General features: G+C 41.8%; 1 protein-coding gene across 1 annotated transcript; it reads left to right on the top strand.

Moving 5' to 3' along the window:
- Positions 1 to 13,989: 13,989 nt before the first annotated feature.
- Positions 13,990 to 18,867, top strand: LOC135553691 (protein ELFN1-like). Its single transcript, XM_064985647.1, has one exon. The coding sequence runs from the start codon at positions 14,310 to 14,312 to the stop codon at positions 16,716 to 16,718; it is 2,409 nt and encodes an 802-aa protein (XP_064841719.1). The 5' UTR covers positions 13,990 to 14,309; the 3' UTR covers positions 16,719 to 18,867.
- The last annotated feature ends 999 nt before the right edge of the window (positions 18,868 to 19,866 follow it).

Genomic DNA, 19,866 nt, shown 5'->3' with positions numbered 1-19,866 from the left:
TTCCATTGTACTCTACTGCACAAAAGTAGCCCTCCTAACTTCATATTTTGATGTGAAGTAACTCCAGTAAGTGCATAAACATGTTAGAAAAATGAATACATGGCACTTATACTGTATGTATATTTGCTAGTGTGAGTAGCTGCGAAGCTGTCATGCCAGGAAGGCACCAGTCACTGGGAATACAAAATGACATGACACCTGCCAGAGGAACACCTGATGTTGGTTGGTTGGGTATTGGTGACTCCATCATCCCTGTTTGTGAGGGAACCTGTGGATCACTGTGGGTGGGCGGATGGAGCGTGCATCTTCCACAGCCAGGCTGCTGCTGTGGAAGGAGGCATGCTGCCAGGGAAGGGAGGTGCTGTATATCGAACCAGAAGGATGCCGGCATAGCTGTGACATTACTTGGGAGGGCTTTAACTTCAGCACTTGATTCTTTCATTTCACAGGGAATGTAGCATCGCATTTGATGTCTGTTCTGCCTTTTACGTGACGTAGCATCTGCTCATACACAACCTCGCAAAATGCTCATCCCATTATCAATTAGTTTTTTGGGAGAACATTCAACTGGACAATAGCAATAAAAATGCAAATGCTGACAAGTTTTATCAGAACATTTTGTGACAGATCAAGTCTACCAGCAGTCAGCATTTAAATGCTTTTTAAACTGTTGCATCACTCCCACCTTAACTGAGATAAAATCCTTGCTACCTGCATGTTCTTGCCTACCTCCCCTCTCAGAGTATAACTTTACTATTAATTTTTGTGATACTGTATGCCAGACATCCTACCCTGTCAGTTCAGTATAGCTTAACCTTAACTAAAAAGAAAAACCCCTCCATATTGTCCTCTCTGGAATATATACCATGTCAAATTATTTCATTTCAAAAGACAAAAACAATTGTATTCCCCAACATAGCCATCTCACTAGACAGCTTTCAATGTCTCCATTTTGCCTCCAACCTTCCTATTTCCATCGCTTTCTCCAGCCAAGAGTCTGAGACTTTCTGTATAGATCAAATGTGGCCAGTGGAATAGTCTGACAAGCCCAATGTCCTTGCTGCCACTGTGCCTCTCAATGATTGATTCCATTCCTTACTATCTCATCCAATCCTGAAGCTTTCCTTCATTCCGTTGCTGGCTGCTATCATCTGCTACTCATATCTTCTATGTTTGGGAATGGAGGTTAGAGGTATTGTACAGTATCTCCATAGTGACAAGGAGATGTAGCCTATCATGCACAGTCACAAACATAGATTATTCTGAACATGCTTCTTGTACTGAAATGACTACAGTACCGTAGCAGAATGACTAAGTAGATTGTATTTCCTTATCTGTTGCTAAGTCGGAGAATACAGTATATTCAGTAACCACTACTGGTATTTCCATCTTCAACTCTATTGAATCAGATGTCTGCATCGCCAAGTATTGAGGAGTCCTATTACAAGCTGAAAGGAAATGCTCAGATAATTATTTAAGAGAAGTTGAAATATACACAAAGTAGAAAATACGAGCACTGCAGAATACTGTATGAAACTAAAGCAAAACAAAGAAATACACATAAAGGCTCACTACCTGTAGTCTTATGCTAATGCTTCTATGTTCCACGTCTTAACGTCCAAGCCAACTTTTAATAACGATGCATTGCACATCATGGTGGCGGCTGCAGGACAATTTGAGTTCATGGTACAGCTGCCACAGCACTATTATAAGGCAGGCTGGGTTTCTTTATGGGTGATGTATTGGAGAGGAATGGTGACCTCTGAGGGCTGCCAAGGTCAGAGTGAATCAGATGCGCCATGTCTATTGTTGGCATAGTTCCTTGTCACCACAGACTGGGAGAGAATTGGGGGTTGATATGTGTAATGCAGGTCTCTGGTTCACTGGAGCTTGTAAAGCTGAATAGTGACTTGCAACAATTAGCCTAAGAGTCCAGAATGCAGTTCCATTATTGAAGTACATATAAAACGTAAACAACCACACAAAGCCATTATCATAAGACATGCAGCATGAAATATTCTGTCAGGGAATTGTGATTAGTATTTAAAAAGATAAAGAAGAGCAATTTGCTGGTGTATTCATAAAAAAAAAAATATATATATTTTCACAAACCGACAGTGCTTTTGCCTTGAACATTATGTATTGTTTTTTTTTGACATGTGTACAAATCCTCAACGATAGATTGCCAAAGTACCTTCCTTATCTCCCAACATTCCATGTATTAATCAATAGCTAAAATACCACAACTTAATATGTACATTATATACAGTAACACCACTGAGTGCTGATAATGTAAAATGATTGGCACAAGGACTACAGACTGTGTGTGTAAGAATCTGGCAGAGGAATGATTCAAGGAAACAACAAATACAGCTCTGAAATAAGCCCTACGTGTTGGCTGTGAAATAGCTTCTCCCCACATTCTGCAATGTTATGTTGATGTAGGTACTTGGTCCTTTTGGGCAGGTGAGTCACAGTGTCACAGACGTACAGTGTACTCTGCTGTAGTGGTTCCTGGTGCTGTTGGGATTTCAACAGTGAGAATCTCTTCGCTAGGCTAAAGGTCCTGAACAGTCATTCTGAAAAGTTCTGAAAAGTACTCATGGCTAACTACCAGGAAGTTTGAAAAGACAGGCTGAGTGGGCGGAGGGCTTATATTCATGAGCCCACCTTGACTGACAGCTCTTTGAAACTCCTATGTCAAGAAACTTGGATGCAGTGAGCAGTGTTGCAGTGAGATCATCTCAAGCTAATTTGGTGATACACAAAAGCAACTCAAACAACATTGAAATTGCATCAATGATATATATAGATTTTTATTCATCTCCCATTTGGCATGTTTCTTTTGAAGCCGTTCATAGCAACACTGACAGACGTGTTGACTTGACAACTGCGTCTGAGTTTTGAACGACAACCCCCGCTCTTTTCTGCTCCATGTTGGCTGAAGACCGAGTTAGCCAGTAACTAGCTAACACGCGATACAGATTACAGGTGAAACATATAAGTATCTTTGCCGTAGATGAATAGGGTGAACTCTGAATTATATTTGCTGACACCTTAGTCGAGCTATTTAAACCACGCCCCTCTGCAAACACACCGATGTTGGTTGCAAGCCGGTACATATTTAAATGAAGAGAATAGGTAAGAGAATATCATGTTACCATTGGTGTATTAAAATGAGAGTTAAGGTCAACTTGTCCACTTAATAATGATTCAAAGTTTTGGACATGGGGGAGGGGGCCAGTAACTTTATGATCAAACTTTGTCAATGTAGAAGCAACAGTCATTTTTCATACGTTGGTCATCATATTTGGATCTCGTTTCCCTCAAATATCATCCAATTTCATGAAAAACAGGATTTTGACTGTTCATGACCTTTAAGCTCAGGCCCCCAGGTGTTCTCTGTCTCCCACCAATCTGTTTTTGGCCACTCTGACATTTGTTTTTGGCCGAGCTGGATATCACACAGTGTCAGTGTTCTGTCCCTAAACACGCCATGTAACCTCACAGGTTCCTGGACGGATAGATTCATGTGTATTTTGATGGACTTGAGTGGAGAAAAAGGAGGTGACAGTGAATCATTCTGCTCATATCCTCTTAATGAGAGTGCTGAGGCAGGGTTCGCTGTCACTCAGAACCCTGTTCTCTCCCACGGCATAATTTGATTGAGGAACTCCACTCGGTTTCAGAAGGTTAATTGGTGGGGTAGAAAGCTGCGTTGGCAGAGCAAAGTAATTGACAAGAAGAGGGAATTAGTGCCGTTGTTCCTGTACACGCAGAGTTAGCAGACGTTTAACTTTATGCACTGATTTTACCTCACAGACAGCCCCTATATACAGTATGAAACAACATGTACTGACAACAGCAGCAGGACTGTGCAGCAGGAAAATGGAACATATCAATACAAACACTCAGGCTTTACAATATGTGCTCCGTCTAGCGTCACACTTAAAGGGATATTTCACTTAAAATACAAAATGACACATTGGTTTTCTTACCCTGTAAGCAGTCTATGGACAAGGTATGACAGTAATCCATGCTTTGGGTTTATTTCCCTTGTACCATTTTTAAATGCTAACCTTTGTAGCATTTTTGGCTCAAAACCCATTCAAGTTATGGTACCGATATTAGCATTTTTCACGCATCATGTCCGAATCACCCGAAAGTACCGAAATTGACTGTGAAGCTCAACAAAGTCACATAGATTATTTGAATACAATGTGCAAAAAAATGCTAATATCAGTACCATGACTTGAATGGGATTTGTGCCACAAATGCTAACAACTTTGGAAAGAGTGCCAGGTAAACTAAACCAAAGCATGGGTTGCTGCCAAACCTTGTCCAAAGACTGCTTACAGCGTAAGGAAACCAATATGTCATTTCGTAATTTGGGTGAACTATCCAGGTAAGACTGTACAGTAGATCCCAGTTTAGTCTGCCATGTCTTGAGTCAGCAGCAGAAGAGGTGTCGGCATACATCCTCCTGCCCACCGGCAGCTGGTGAGCTCAAAGACCAGAGAGTTGATGGTCTGGAAAATTGCAATAAAACCTGCAGGTATTATCCCAAGTTGTATCTTACTCTTACATGAACGGAATTAAATTAAACTGTAAGTGTTGGTTGTGCTCTCCTTGTTCTTATGACAAATACAGGCTGTCTGCAACCTAATTGTTTTCTCATTGGATTCGTTCTACTGCTGTTGGTTACCACAATTCGGACAATACCTCGGTTGGTTTGTCAGTTTGTAATAGGCCTTAGTATAATTGAATTGTCTACAAGTTTTTCTCAATACAAGTCTGTGGCATAATGCACAATTATTGTTGGTACAAATCCATAACTTTTTTGTTTGTTTATGTAGCAAATCAATCAATGTTGTTAAAGGAAGATTTTACATATTAGATCTACAGTTTCAGACCATGATATTTTCTTTTTTTTGCTCATAGTACCAACTGAGCAAACTGTCCGAAGTGCTTTCCTATCGCAGTTCCCAATAACTCCACTTTGGATATGACTTTAGCTCTAAAAGCTCTCTCCATTAAGGCTACTGTTTCCATCAGTGCACACTGTAATTCTAAGCCATTCTCCATGGTGTATCATCTTTTTTTAAAGGGCCATCCGGAATGGAGTTTGTGCTTTGTAATGAGATTTCTTGCTCCCTGGAAAGGTGAGAATCGTACTAGGTCATCAGCCTGTTGAAGGACTCGATCCACTGAAGAACAATTGAGTGTGGTATTGGGAATTTACAAGAGATGCCAGAGCAGTAAGTCATTTAAAGTTTTACAAAGCATCACACCGTCAGGAATACCAAATAGCCTGTTGTAGAATAGAACATTTGTGTCAAATTCTAATTCTCAAGGTCTGGACTTACATAGTTGGCCTCAACCCTTGGCCCTCAAGCTCTTAATTAGCCCAATCATTCACTATTTAAGCAAATGTTCTACATTCAAAATGACCAAATGCACTAACACTTAAGCTAGATTTATGACGGAGGTGGATGTATGAAATGCTAATATATGTGGCTAATTGGCTATTTAGAGTAACTAGCTGGGGGAGATGGAAACAGGCATGCAAAAGGGTGAGCACAGTTTCACCCTCATTTGGGTGGGCAAGTGGAGCTGTTTACAGCAACTTAAAAAGTGCTCTCCCAGTAGATATGCATTGGAAATAGATTCCGCACAAATGGTCAACACTTACATATATTACAGTTCATCCTGACGAAAGAATAAATGTTGCTCTTTAGGATTCCCCCTGTGGGGAAGAGTTGTGTAAGGCTGTGTTTACACAGGCAGCACAATTATGATATTTTTCTACTAATTGGTCTTTTGACCAATCAGATCAGCTCTCTGCCAACAATTGGGCAAAAAAGTCATTATTAATAACTTTAATTGCCACTTTGAAATTTCAGACTTGATTTTTCCGTTACGGAAAATGTATCAACCCCTACAAAAATATAGATGAATTATAATGCACATAATAATCCACATTTCCTGTTACTGCAGGATTATGTTCCTGCTGTAGCAAACGGACTCAAGTTAAGATCCTACGTCTTTATGCATTGGTTGACCTTTTTTTCCCTTGCTGCTGTCCATCGTGCTGAAGTTGTTGGCTGGTTTGTAGTGCACTGTCCATACATAGTGCAAGCGTGTCATTCCACCACAACCACCATCCCCCAACACCACCACAGGATATACCGTATGTGACAACACTGAAAAGCAATCTAGCAAAACATTAAGAAAACTGGTATAGCTTTTGCTACACATCCTTTTCTGCCTCTGCTGTAGAAGGTCGCGAGTACTGCATTTCGAGTGGTTTCAAAGAACGTCTGAAGAGCACATTGAGGCACCAACCTGGAAATTGTGTGCATCTCCACATTCACAACTTTATCATTACGTATTTCCTTTATTCGTTTTCGTCACGTTTTTGATCACAGCGGTGACATTCATTCTCCTCCATTGAGATAAATACCATTGTGAAAGCTTTTCCTGGCTGAATTCATATGAGGCGATTCCAATTATCATGGGGAAAGAAAAGGGCTTTGTCTGAAAAACAATTCAAATCACAGAGATGCGGCACAATACCCCTCACTTATCAGGGAAGTAAAGTTAGATATAAACTCATTAGTGTGCAGTGCCTTGCAGGTGTTTGTGCTCCTGTACGAAGCCCTTTTTCTGAAGAGGCCTGGCATGTCCACAAAGTATGCCATTGATGCCACAAAGGAAGCAAGCGCATTTCCAAACAAACAGGATTGGGGGCTTGGGAGAACATTCCATTCAATTCCAGGCAATATTCCTTTTAGTAATTAATGCATGACTTTAATATCCTTGGATATAGCTGAAGCATGCATCCACCTCCTCCCTTTCTCTCCAAAGCAATTCAGTACCTCAGTGAGCACAATGTTTTTCTCCCCCAAGAGAAGCAGTTCCATTTCAGCTCAATTGATTCTCCACTTCTGGTCGCCCATCTTTACCTTTTTCATTCTTTCCCAGTAAGAAGCGCATGCATTTTCAATGACATGAAATAACGGGCAGTCATTGGGAGGGATGAGGACGGTCTCAGGGGACTGAGGCACCGTCACCATCCGAAAGAGAAAGACGGAGCAAGATATAAAGACGAACAGCAGAGACGGGGGTGAGGCCTTGGACACATAGACATGAGAGGGAGATAACATGACTATATATAGCAGTACAGATATGACCAGATTAAACTTGAGAATCCAGTCTCGCTGTGCCCTTCTGACCAATACAGGCTGTCTAATACAATTTGCAAATGTGTGTTTTCCTCCGAGAGAGCAAGAGAGAAGGACAGACAGAGACAGAGACAGAGACAGAGACAGAGACAGAGAGGATACAGTATGACAGCTTTACATACAGTATACCTCATTGGGAGACAGTTGCACTTGTTACTATATCTGTTTCATCCACAAGGCATATGGGAGATTCTGTCATGTCTTTGCCTTGAAGCCCAGGCTCGCCGCTGCGGAGGAGAGAACCCCAGAGGCTCGGCATATGAGAGTAGAAGCCTGTCTCACAATCACAGACTTGAATTCAGTGCATTGAAAGACTTCCCCTTCAAGGTAACATGAGCTCTCAGCGTCCGAAGCACCCTTGTCTGCCCCCTAACATCAAACAGTAACGCTTAGTTGGCCTCACAGTTACACTGTGTTATGTCAGTTGTCATATGGTAAACATTGGTAAACATTGTATTGCCCCAATATGTTAGTTGTAGGCACTTTGAAGGCAACTACTTACAACAAAGATCAAATAGCATCTACACTCTGAGTTAAACATAATTTGAAAGAAGTATCTTTCCTCAACGCTGACTGCTTGTGGAGAATACAGTATCTCTCTCAAATAAAATCCATCAATAACATATTCAATGCAAAAAGTGTGGCTACGTAAGTGTATGAAAGTGCCCTGAGCAAGCAAAACAGTGGGAATTTACAACAACTTAATGTAGGACCATTGAATCAGGGCGTCATTAGTTGTTCATAGGGGATGACAAGAAAATCCATCATTAATCTGTATGCAGCAGGGCCCCAATGGGAACAAGTAGACTGGGGAATGGCTGCCTGGGCTGCCTGGGTGTCCACTGGGAGAGGAGCTTGGCTCTGATGCCCTGGGTGTTCTGGCCTACTGCCCTCAGGGCTACACTACCACTGGACCATAGAGATTGCTGCCAATGGGGAAAGATTCCAGGGCTGCAAATAGACCAATAGGCTGTTCTGAGGACGAACATACCATGCTGCCCTAACTGCCTTAAGCTCATTGTTAGTATGTGACACGTTTTACAAGCAGTTGGTTGTTCTTTTCCCACCATCTCCAAGCTCTTTTTATTAGTGAGCACTTCAGTATTTGTTGGTTAAGCATATAGGCACCAGGGTGGCATTCAAGCACTCGGAGACACTAAACCTGAATGTATGATGAGAGGTTTGTTTATGCAAAAGGTAGTTTACTAAATCACTAACATTCATATGCAACAGCGGGTGACTCTAACGAGGCGAACGAGCAGGGTTGTAATTTATGCTGTGGACCGCAGTAGCGGTGGTGGAATTGATGCGGAGCCCACTGGAGTGAGTCACAGTGGACAAACAAACCCCTCTATGCATTATTAATGAGTCTTTTCAGGTTTAACGTCAACTTCCATGTAACACCTAAAGGGGTCCCGCAACAACACCATGCTAAGAGAGAGCTGAGGACGGGTCAGAACGGCTCTCAGACACTGCCAGCTGGTATTTACGATAAAGGTCAGAGAATGAGGGGACAATGATAGGAGACAATTTTCTCTTTAAAAAGTTTAGCCTCGCCAGATATTTCCCAGAGCCATTCTTTTCATATTCATTTCATGGAACATTTGGTTTGGGTTTCCAAACGGGAACCTTCTTTATTTCAGAGGGTTTAAAAGTGATTATATTTGAATGCCCCTTGGTAAATGCACTTTTGTGGTAGGTGGTTTTTGTAGTGGTAGCCTTTTGGCATTTCCTTGCAGAGCGTTCCACACAGTGCATGGAGGTGCACAATGTACTTCCTGGTTCTATGTCTAGGTTAGCAGCTGACAGAGTGACTCCACCACTTTACCATGCCCATGATATAGTGGGAAATAGGTATACTAAACTAAACGTCACTTAAATACTTTGGACAGATTGCCATCCATGTACTCAAATGTTTTTTGTCTTAATGTGCTTTTGATTAAAATCTGGGCCACATGCATTTTTCAGCCAACGGGCACAGTCCTCTTCAGTGCGAACAAAATCCTCCAGTTTCAACCGACAGACATTAAAAGAGAGCTCCACATAAAGTGTGGCCATCAGTGGAGCCTGGTGGGAGGAGCTATAGGAGGACGTTCCATTGAATTGAGTCAATGGAACGGTTTCCACGTTTATTGTGTTTGATACAGTTCCACTACTGTATATAGATAGCCTCGCTACTGTTATCATTGTCTTTTTACGGTTGTTTTTATTTCTTTACTTATCTATTGTTCACCTAATACGCACTGTTGGTTAGGGCCTGTAAGTAAGCATTTCACAGTAAGGTCTATACCTTTCGTATTCGGCGCACATGACAAATACACTTTGATTTGATTTATTCCATTCCAGTCTTTACAATAAGCCCATCCTCCTATAGCTCCTCCTACCAGCCTCCTCTGGTGAACATGTCATACAGCAGTGGAACACAGGGATGTGAGTGGGCCGGCACAGCCCCAGCCTTATAGAAACCTGTCAAACCCAAACATCCACCTGATCATTTTATGTTGAGCAGCTCACAGCATATTACTGCCTCAAGCCATCCCCAAGCTCTATGGAAACAAAGTCAATTATTGTAACACTGCTTCGAGGTCCCCCACAAAACACATACTCAAAATGGGGGATCTTTGGTATGTATGGGGACAGATTGTGTACGGGAATGGTGAGGGTGCAGAAATATGAGAAGGGGAGACAACCCAGTTTGCAACTGTGCTGTATTACAGTGTGCTTCCTTATTTAGTATTCAAATGTATCGGGTTTACGATTCCCACATAACACAGGCACGAGTAGACAAAGCTGGGCTTTAGATTTGTGTGTAATCTCTCCCTCGGGGCTCATACAAATCCAAGCAAAACAAACAGTCCCTCAGTAGGTTACTTCAGCACTGCTCCCTCCGATCCAATGGTACACATTTACTGTCAGAACTCATCCATAGCCACAGTATGCTTTCCCCCCACACAAGGCAGCGCTACGAATGGCTCCACTCTTTTGTTTCAGTTAGACTTAAACATCTCAATCAAAATGGAAAATGCATAGATTGACTCAGTTACAGCAGTGATTTGAATGAAAGGTGCTAAGCGTATAATTAATCATTGCACGGATATAATAAATGTTCTTTTCAAGGTAGAGCATATTGAGAAGATGAAAACACTGGAAGGTTTCCACTGAATGATGACTGTGTCAGTACTACATAGTGATGAATCTTAGCCTCAACAACCCTGTTTCTATCCCAATCAGCACTTATGTGCAAACACGCTGACCAGTGTAGCCCTGAATAGGTTTATGTTGAACAATGGACATACTTCCTCTATTATCAGTGATTCCCATTGTGTGGTAAGAGGATACTAAACAATGGAAATTGTATTCATATTGTCCTTTAATTCGTGGATTGCGGACAGTTTTGTTTTTGAATATGAACAGTTCTGTATTGTGCCCTAGAGATCATGGTATGGATGTTTGTTATTTTGACTTCCTGAAAACATATGTTCCCTTCCTCATTTATGATAGATGCTAGATGGAAACACAACATTTGTTTAGGCCTAATTGGAGCGCGGTGGGCAGACCACACGAAAGGTCAACAGACTGCTGGAATGACTTTACGTCCACGGTTCCAATTTGAGGTGTATTCCCTCTGCACTAAACTGTCACAATTATCCTGTTGTAGCAACATGATTATCCCCTTTATGTAAAGGCCCGTGTCCTCTACCACCTAGGGACACCTTTCTTCTCACCCTCTGTGGCCTCCCACAAGTCAACACATCCACTTCCTGGCCTGTGTCAGCAGCTGCATCAGAGGGCTAAGAGAGGCCAGTGATGAGGGCGCCCACCACATACCTCTGGGTTTAAAGTATTCAACTGCTGTCCTCTATGACTAACCTATCCATTTCTTGAACAGTGACTTGCATTTCTAATATATTGTATTCGATTGGATAAAAATTTGATTTGCTTTCTTTAAAAAAAAAAAACGTTATCTACAGTAGGAATCATTCCAGGTCTTAATATGAATAATATGTATAATATGAAAAAGAAATTACTTCTCCTCATAAACATGATTTTCATAATTGAAACATCTCTCATTGGCTTTGTTAAATTATGAATATACACAAATCCCTCTATGTCTTTGCAGGTTGGAGGTTGCTTGTCTTCTTGATTCTCATTGTTCTTAGAAATATTCAAGTGTGACAGCAGTAAGCATGGCAGACGAGGTCCCGGGTGTTGTTCTGTACAGTAGCCTACACATCTCTGTGAGGTCTAAACAAATATCTCCCTCTGAGATGTCTAGGCTGCTTTAAGTGGACCGGAGAAGAGAACGTGTAATTCATCGCTCTGAGCCGAGACCCCTGCCTTGGTGGAGAGCGTTTCTTCTGTGACTATGTTAGCCATCATATTGAATTTTAACAATGAAAAATTAATATCTGACTGAGTCCAATCTGATTTGAAAGCTAGTTAAGTGGCTCAGGTTTGGATAAAAAGCAATACTAGGTGCCAATGACAATGAAGTATACTGTAGCCCTTGGGTCAGCAAGATGTATTGACTACACATTAGTGAATGCAGATGAAATGTTTCCCCTCTCACTCAGAAATGTCTGGCATGCAGTACATCATTTTCATTCCTCCATAAGCATTTTGCAGCCTCAGTTCTTATTCTCAAAAAGCAGAACAAATACTTTTATGTTTGGCATGCATTCATAACATATAAATCAATATCGTAATTGGCACGTGCAGTAGCCTATCCCATCATTTAAAAAAATTAATTCAGCACAATGAAATCCGTTAAGAAATGGAAAAAAAATAATCATGATTTAGTATGGTGGGAATATCAAAGTTATAAGGTAGTTATTTGAATGTAACTAGTGTATGCAATTCATAGTCCAAACACAAAAGTATTGTTCCAGGAAGACGAAGTGTGTGTTCCTCGCTGGCCACGTGTGTTCCTCCCTGAGGACGTATTCCTCGCTGGCCACGTGTGTTCCTCGCTGAGGACGTGTTCCTCGCTGGCCACGTGTGTTCCTCGCTGAGGACGTGTTCCTCGCTGGCCACGTGTGTTCCTCGCTGAGGACGTGTTCCTCGCTGGCCACATGTGCTCCTCGCTGAGGACGTGTTCCTCGCTGGCCACGCGTGCTCCTCGCTGAGGACGTGTTCCTCGCTGGCCACGTGTGTTCCTCGCTGAGGACGTGTTCCTCGCTGGCCACGTGTGTTCCTCGCTGAGGACGTGTTCCTCGCTGGCCACGTGTGCTCCTCGCTGAGGACGTGTTCCTCGCTGGCCACGTGTGCTCCTCGCTGAGGACGTGTTCCTCGCTGGCCACGTGTGTTCCTCGCTGAGGACGTGTTCCTCGCTGGCCACGTGTGCTCCTCGCTGAGGACGTGTTCCTCGCTGGCCACTGCTGCTGATTATGACCACGGCTGTGCTGGTCGACTGTGGTGCAAGTTAATACCTAAGACTATTACGAGAATGACTCATATACTTAAACATTTCACTTTCCTTCCTCTCAGCACCTCCCATGCTGAGGTCACCTGCTGTTTATGACTAATAATTCATTAATAACTCTCAATAAAAACAGGATCTATAAGCTCCAAGGTTTTCTCCTGCAGCTATCAACTTTGTTCAGAAACCTTGGGCTGTTTGGACTGTCTGTGTGCTGTGTCTTTTTTTGATCAAATTGATTGGGTCAAATGATTTAACCAGACCCAATGGAACACTGCAATTTCCCAGGGGAGCTGTCTGACTGGGTTAAATTGACAATGAACAGTTTGCTATTTTTGGTTCACGGTTTGTATCCGCAGTAGTTATCGTAAGATGTTAAAGCGATACATCCATGACACTGAAAGACATTAAGTTCTATTTCTGTAAGGTTCTATAAGGTTCTCGAGTTCTCGGTTCTATAAGGTTCTCGAGAAGACCGTTTCAAAGGAACATTTCAGTATGGTGCATAGTAATTAATGAATTCCATGCTGCATCTAAACATTAGTTGGACTCAGTTGTGTTTGACAGTCCACAGGTTAATGATGTGAGAATAGGGACCCTGCTTTCCCCGACCTGTCAAGTGGTAATTGGCCAAAGGTTTCCTTTAATAGCAATATGCCACAGGGAACGCAAAGCACCTCTGAAATTGTGTACGAAATAATTGGATGGCGATGAAAGAGGGAGCATACACATGAATCCTATTTTGCCTTTAAAATGATATTTGCTATTTTTACTTAACGTGCAAAACAAAAATGTGTCTTGATTATTTGGATCCGTAATGTTATTTTTCACTGTCTTTTTACTGTTGTTTTTATTTCTTTACTTAACTATTGTTCACCTAATACCTTTTTTTGCACTGTTGGTTAGAGCCTGTAAGTAAACATCTCACTGTAAGGTCTACTACACCTGTTGTATTGGTCGCACGTGACAAATAAACTTTGATTTGATTTGATATGTGCGGTATACATGACAGATTAACAGGATGTAGAATATAAAATACAGATTGGGTACCATGTTGTTTGACTGCAACACATGGTCTATAGAGGAGAAATATAATTCTACTTGTGCAGCATGTCATGTATTCTGAATATTTCTGGCCAAAAGAATATATACTTTTTACATTTTGTGGTGTTAATGTGGTTATATTCAAATTGAAAACCTCACATTCAAGCAGTTATTGATTCCCCTAACATGTGCCTGCTTCTCTTTTCTTCACAGGGAGTTCCTCTGAGCCCATGAATGTGACGCAGCAAGAAAGACAGAGGAAGAAACAATAGGATGAGACCGATCAACGATGTTATCCCTGGGGAAATAAGCACAAGACAATCTGAGGTGGTGAAATACTGAATCTCAGCGAACCATCTCTAGAACTTCATTCCAGGCTAAACTCATTGGATGGATGCTGGTCTAAATGCACATGCCCAACATCTTTTTGTAAATGGCTGGAACATTGGGACCGAATTATCCTTCCCTGGACACAAGGCCAATATATTGATTGTCCTCGCGGAGGAGAACACTTGAAAGTCCAGCTAGATTACAAAGAGTTCAGTTCAGCATCTTTGGAAACCACAGTGGTGTTCCCGTCTTAGAGCTTTTGGGCCCTGCCCATGACATCAAGAGGAGCACCAATGGCCTGCGGTGGAGCTATGGTAATGAGTGCCTTTTTCTGGTCTGTGGCCATAGTATATTTGACACATATAGGCAGAGTCAATGGGGACTGCTGGCTCATCGAAGGCGAGAAGGGTTTTGTGTGGCTGGCCATCTGCAGCCAAAACCAGCCTCCATACGAGGCAATCCCCACGCATATCAACAGCACCATTGTGGACCTTCGGCTCAATGAAAACAAGATCAAAAGTATCCATTTCTCTGCCCTCAGCCGCTTCGCCAACCTGACCTACCTAAACCTGACCAAGAATGAGATCAACTACATAGATGACGGGGCCTTTTCTGCCCAGTTCAACTTACAGGTCCTTCAGTTAGGCTTCAACAAACTCCATAACCTTACTGAGGGCATCCTCAGGGGTTTGGGCAAGCTGCAGTACCTCTACCTCCAGGCCAATCTGATTGAGACTGTGACACCCAATGCCTTTTTGGAGTGCTATAGCCTGGAAAACATCGACCTCTCCATGAACCGTATCCAGCAACTAGATGGGACCACGTTTACCAGCCTGACTAAACTGACTACCTGTGAGCTTTACACCAACCCTTTCAACTGTTCCTGTGAACTACTTGGCTTTGTGAAGTGGCTCTCTGCATTCCCCAACAGGACAAATGAACGGATGGTCTGTGACTCCCCATCAGGTGTCTCTGGCTACAGTCTGCTCAGCCAGAACCCGAACAACCCAACTTTTCGGAATGCCCTCCATATGCTCTCCACTGTGTGTACAGACGACTATGTGACGCCATACATACCTGTGCCTCCTGAGACCACCACACTCCCACCAGACTACACTCCCTGTGGGCTGGAGGACTGTCCCTCCGGAACTGAGCCAGATGAGAGTATGAGTATCAACCCAACGGTGATTAATGTGGATATAAAACCCAGTATGAAGCTCAAGCAAGTCTCTAAAACAAGCGCCACCATCACTGTTCAGATCCCCCATCCCTTCAAGAAGATGTACAGCCTGGTTCTCTACAATAACAGTTTCTTCACTGATATTCAAAACCTCAAAATTCAGAATGAGGACATTGAACTTAAAAACCTGAAACCCCATACTGAATACACGTACTGTGTCGCTTCTATAAAGAATAATCTTAGATTCAATCATACTTGTCTGGCAGTCTCCACAGGACCCTGGAATGGGAAAGAGAGATCACAAAACCATGCAACAGCTACCCACTACATTATGACCATCCTAGGTTGTCTCTTTAGTATGGTGATTGTCCTAGGGGTGGTCTACTATTGCTTGCGTAAAAAACGTCAGCAAGATGAAAAGCACAAAAAGGCAGGCAGCCTAAAGAAAAGTATAATTGAACTAAAATATGGACAAGAGCTCGAAGGGGGAACCATTTCCAGGATGTCACAGAAGCAAATGATGGGTGGGGAGAGTATGTCCCGCATGCCATACCTACCATCTGGTAGTGAAATGGAGCAGTACAAACTGCAGGAGATAAGAGATGACACGCCTAAAATGGCCAAGGGAAGTTACATAGAGGTGCGAGGAACCGGGGACCACCATGAACGCAGAGAGTGTGAGATGTCCATGCCTGGGATGTCCATGCCTGGGAACAGCCAAGGGTCAGTGGCCGAGATTTCAACCATTGCAAAAGAGGTGGATAAGGTCAATCAGATCATTAACAACTGCATCGATGCTCTGAAGTCAGAATCCACATCTTTTCAAGGGGTGAAATCAGGAGCTGTGTCCACCCAGGAGCCCCAGCTGGTCCTAATATCAGAGCAGCCGCAGAGCAAGTCTAGCTTCCTGTCTCCAGTGTATAAGGACAGCTATCACCACTCGTTACAGAGGCACCACACCTCGGATGTCCCGCCAAAGCGGCCCAGCACTGCCACTGGAGGTCCAATGCGGAGCCCAAGGCCTTACCGCTCAGAGTCCAAGTACATAGAGAAGACCTCGCCAACGGGTGAGACCATCCTCACTGTAACGCCAGCCGCTGCCATCCTTAGGGCAGAGGCGGAGAAGATCAGGCAGTACAATGAGCACCGGCACTCCTATCCCGACAGCCACCAGCTGCAGATCGAGGAGCTGGAAGGGCCCGGAAGCCACAAGCCCTCCATCCTGGAGCCCCTAACTCGGCCCCGTCCCAGAGACATGGCGTACTCTCCGCTCTCACCTCAGTACCATAACCTCAGCTACTCCTCCAGTCCTGAGTACTACTGCAAACCAAATCACACTATCTGGGAGCGCTTCAAACTCCGCGGCAAACGGCACAAAGACGAGGACGAGTACATGGCTGCAGGGCATGCTCTACGTAAAAAAGTGCAGTTTGCCAAGGATGAGGACCTGCATGACATTTTAGACTACTGGAAAGGTGTATCTGCTCAACAGAAATCTTAATCTCTCCAAGTATTTTCTACTGGACCACAACTTTCAGAAATGACACAGAAACCTTATATGTGAAACTCACTATTGATTGGATGGATACTTCCATATTGCGATCAACTACTTAAACGTATATATAGCAACATATTTTGACTGTGAGTAAAATAGGAAAAGAACCTTGGGAATGACCTTCTTGGAAATGACCATCTTAAATTTGTCACATTGTGTATGGAATTTATGGGAATAAACTGTAATCTAACGTTTCAAGAAGAAAACATATTGCAAATTAAGAATATACATATTATATGTTGCAATGGATTATAGGTATTTGGGTATCGCATGGCCAAGTCCTGTGACAGTGGATTTGCTGTTGTGTACTTTGAGAAAATACTGTAACAAATATTGAAAAACATGTCTACTGAAACCTCAATATTTTTTCTTCAAGAACTACTGAACAATCATACGAAAAAGAACATTTTTTTCTCCTCACATATATTTAATTCTACAATGGAACTATGTACTGATACAGTTTCTATATCTGCAATGTTTGCTGTTAATAAGATTTAAAAAAAATGATGTTTGATTCAGGTTTAGCCCATGGATTTCAAAGACAGCTCATTATTTGTTTTCTAATGATTTCCGTGTCCTAACTGATAAACATTACACTGGTCAGATAATTGGTATTATCTTACCCAGACCACTTAACTTTCCCTTCTCCTATTTGCAGCACTTTCACATAATACATTTTAGAGGCCACTAAACAAACTGCACAATATTAAAAGGCTGGAGTTTTCTAAATGTAATATTCCACATAAGACAGTTCATTGTATTATTCTGATGCTGATGGTCTGTCTTAGGCATCGGCATCGTAAGCCATTAGTCATATCTTTAGAACCAAAGTAGAAAAAAGCTGAAGTGTTTACATTTTCTTTCTGCATGGTCTAAGAAAGTGTTTCCCAACTCTGGTCCTCAAGTACCCCCAAAAGCACACATTTGAGTTGTAGCCCAAGCACAAAAACCCCTGATTCAACTTGTCAAGGGCTTGACGATTAGTTGATAGGTGTGGTTGTCTGGGGCTACAACAAAAATATGTACAGTTGGGGGTTGGGAAACACTGGTCTTAGATATGTGTGAACATAGTAAATCAGGTTCCATATGCATTTAATTTGAATATGTTCTACTGTGTTTCAAAGAGCCAAAACATTTTAAGAGTTAGTTTTGTTGAAAGTGTAATTGACCGTTCACCTTTATATTACCAATATTTTCCACAGAAGGCAACTTTAGTTTCCCACCTGTTGTTTAGGCAGAATGCTGCGAATGCAGTTCACATTCTCTACTGGAATATCTGTCCTATAGTCCGATGGATGAATGTACAATATAGATGATGAAATCTGTATGTGGCAGCTTTTTAATTTGATTTCGGAGCAAGTTTTTGCTATTTACAACCATAATCTTGAGTTTCCTTTGTCTCTACTTGGTTTTTTCAATTCATATATTTCCCATAACTTATCATATTTTATATTTGTCTCAGCCAACAAAGTAAAAAAAACAGCAAAGTTGTTGGATTCACTGAAAGCTCTTGTTGAAGGATATTTTCCTATACTGTGTGGCTGTTATGACACTTTTGTAAATTAGAAGTCACCTATCAGAGGTATATCCACATGCCTAGGTTAACTATGAAATAATATCCCATGAATGCCTGAACTAAACTTCTGCCGCTGGATTTGTACATTATCTATACACTATTTTTGAGTGGATACAAGAGGTAACTTGGCTGTCTGAGTTCTTATTTCAACCGCCTTAAATTTCTGGGATATGTGTGCGACTGTACTTTTCGTTATTTTTCTTTCAGTGTTGATATTGTTGACAAGTCCTTATTTGATGTAATTTTTCTAAATGCATTTCAATAGATTCCAAGAGCTGTCAGATTTATAGATAAATTAGCAAGTAAAGCTACATGTTTTTATATTGCATATTGTAGCACTTCTGTGGCTCATAAAAGTTAGAATTGTTGGGAAACGGGTGGAAAAAAACAGTGAAAAGCTGTTGTTTAAGTAGAATAGAAACAAACAAGAGCACAATAAAGTGCTTTTATTTCATTTCTTAATACTATGTTACCTGCTTTCAGACAAAGTACTGTGAAATAAAGGGAAGGGTGCACCCATCAGTATCTTCATGATGTTATTTTGCTGCTTTTGAATTCTGAATCAAGGTATGAATCCTGAATGTATGAATCCTGAATGTATGGAATCCTGAATGTATGAGAAGACTTGCTTATTTGTGTCACACACATCATTTTTATGTTTTTATGATAGGTTAGTGGTTCTACTAAACTATGAAATGTCCATAATATTCTGTGGTCCAGGAAATTCAGCAACTGTACCACTCTTCATGTGTAGCTAAATATTAAAATGTAAGCTACCCTGTAATACAACACCTTTTCCATCGGAGTATTGGCAGTGTTTCCAATGCTCTGCTGAACATATCCAAGCAAGTGCTTATGAAGAAGTGAGCTGAAGATAGTTATTACATTCACAAAATGCTGAGGGCTAGATTCAGTATGCAGCGCTGAAGATCTGCGCTGAAGAGCGATATACATTTCATTTAATGTTCCTGCATTCACGGAGACGGCTTTCACGATAAACGCTACATGTCGTCTCAATCGGATATTACCTTTATATTTCAATCGCACTACAGCGCTTATCTTCAGCTGTATGGATTGAATCGAGCCCTAGGACTGCCTATACTTTGAAAAACAAACATCAATTTTCTTGTCCCCAAAGGTTGTCAGATATCTTAACCTTAAAAGTGCCAACTGTGGAACACTGAACTTCAAAACCTGAAACCCCATATTGACTGCACATACTGTGTCGCTTCTATAAGCAATGCTCTTAGAGTCAGTCACACTTGTCTGACAATCTACACAGGACCGTGGAATGAGTAAGGAAACCAATATGCTTCCAAAACATTCAAAGCAAAAGCAGGTTGACATTTATTGTCATGAATCTTGCCCTGAAGAAAGAACTGAGCAATGTTTCACTATATGGGCAAGCTGCTAAGTCAAAATTGGCTATATCATAAAAATTCATGAAAACAAAAAATATAAGGTTAGACATTAGGGTTAGCAGTGTGGTTAAGGTTAGGTTTAGGTTTAAAATCAGAT

The sequence above is a fragment of the Oncorhynchus masou genome, chromosome 14 (genome assembly GCF_036934945.1).
Source record: "Oncorhynchus masou masou isolate Uvic2021 chromosome 14, UVic_Omas_1.1, whole genome shotgun sequence".
NCBI classification, from domain to species: Eukaryota; Metazoa; Chordata; class Actinopteri; order Salmoniformes; family Salmonidae; genus Oncorhynchus; species Oncorhynchus masou.
This window is presented reverse-complemented; position numbering and strand designations above follow the sequence as displayed.

What these genes read in the sequence shown, in the direction of transcription:
- LOC135553691 (XM_064985647.1), top strand. Translation starts at nt 14,310, where the DNA reads ATGACATCAAGAGGAGCACCAATGGCCTGCGGTGGAGCTATGGTAATG.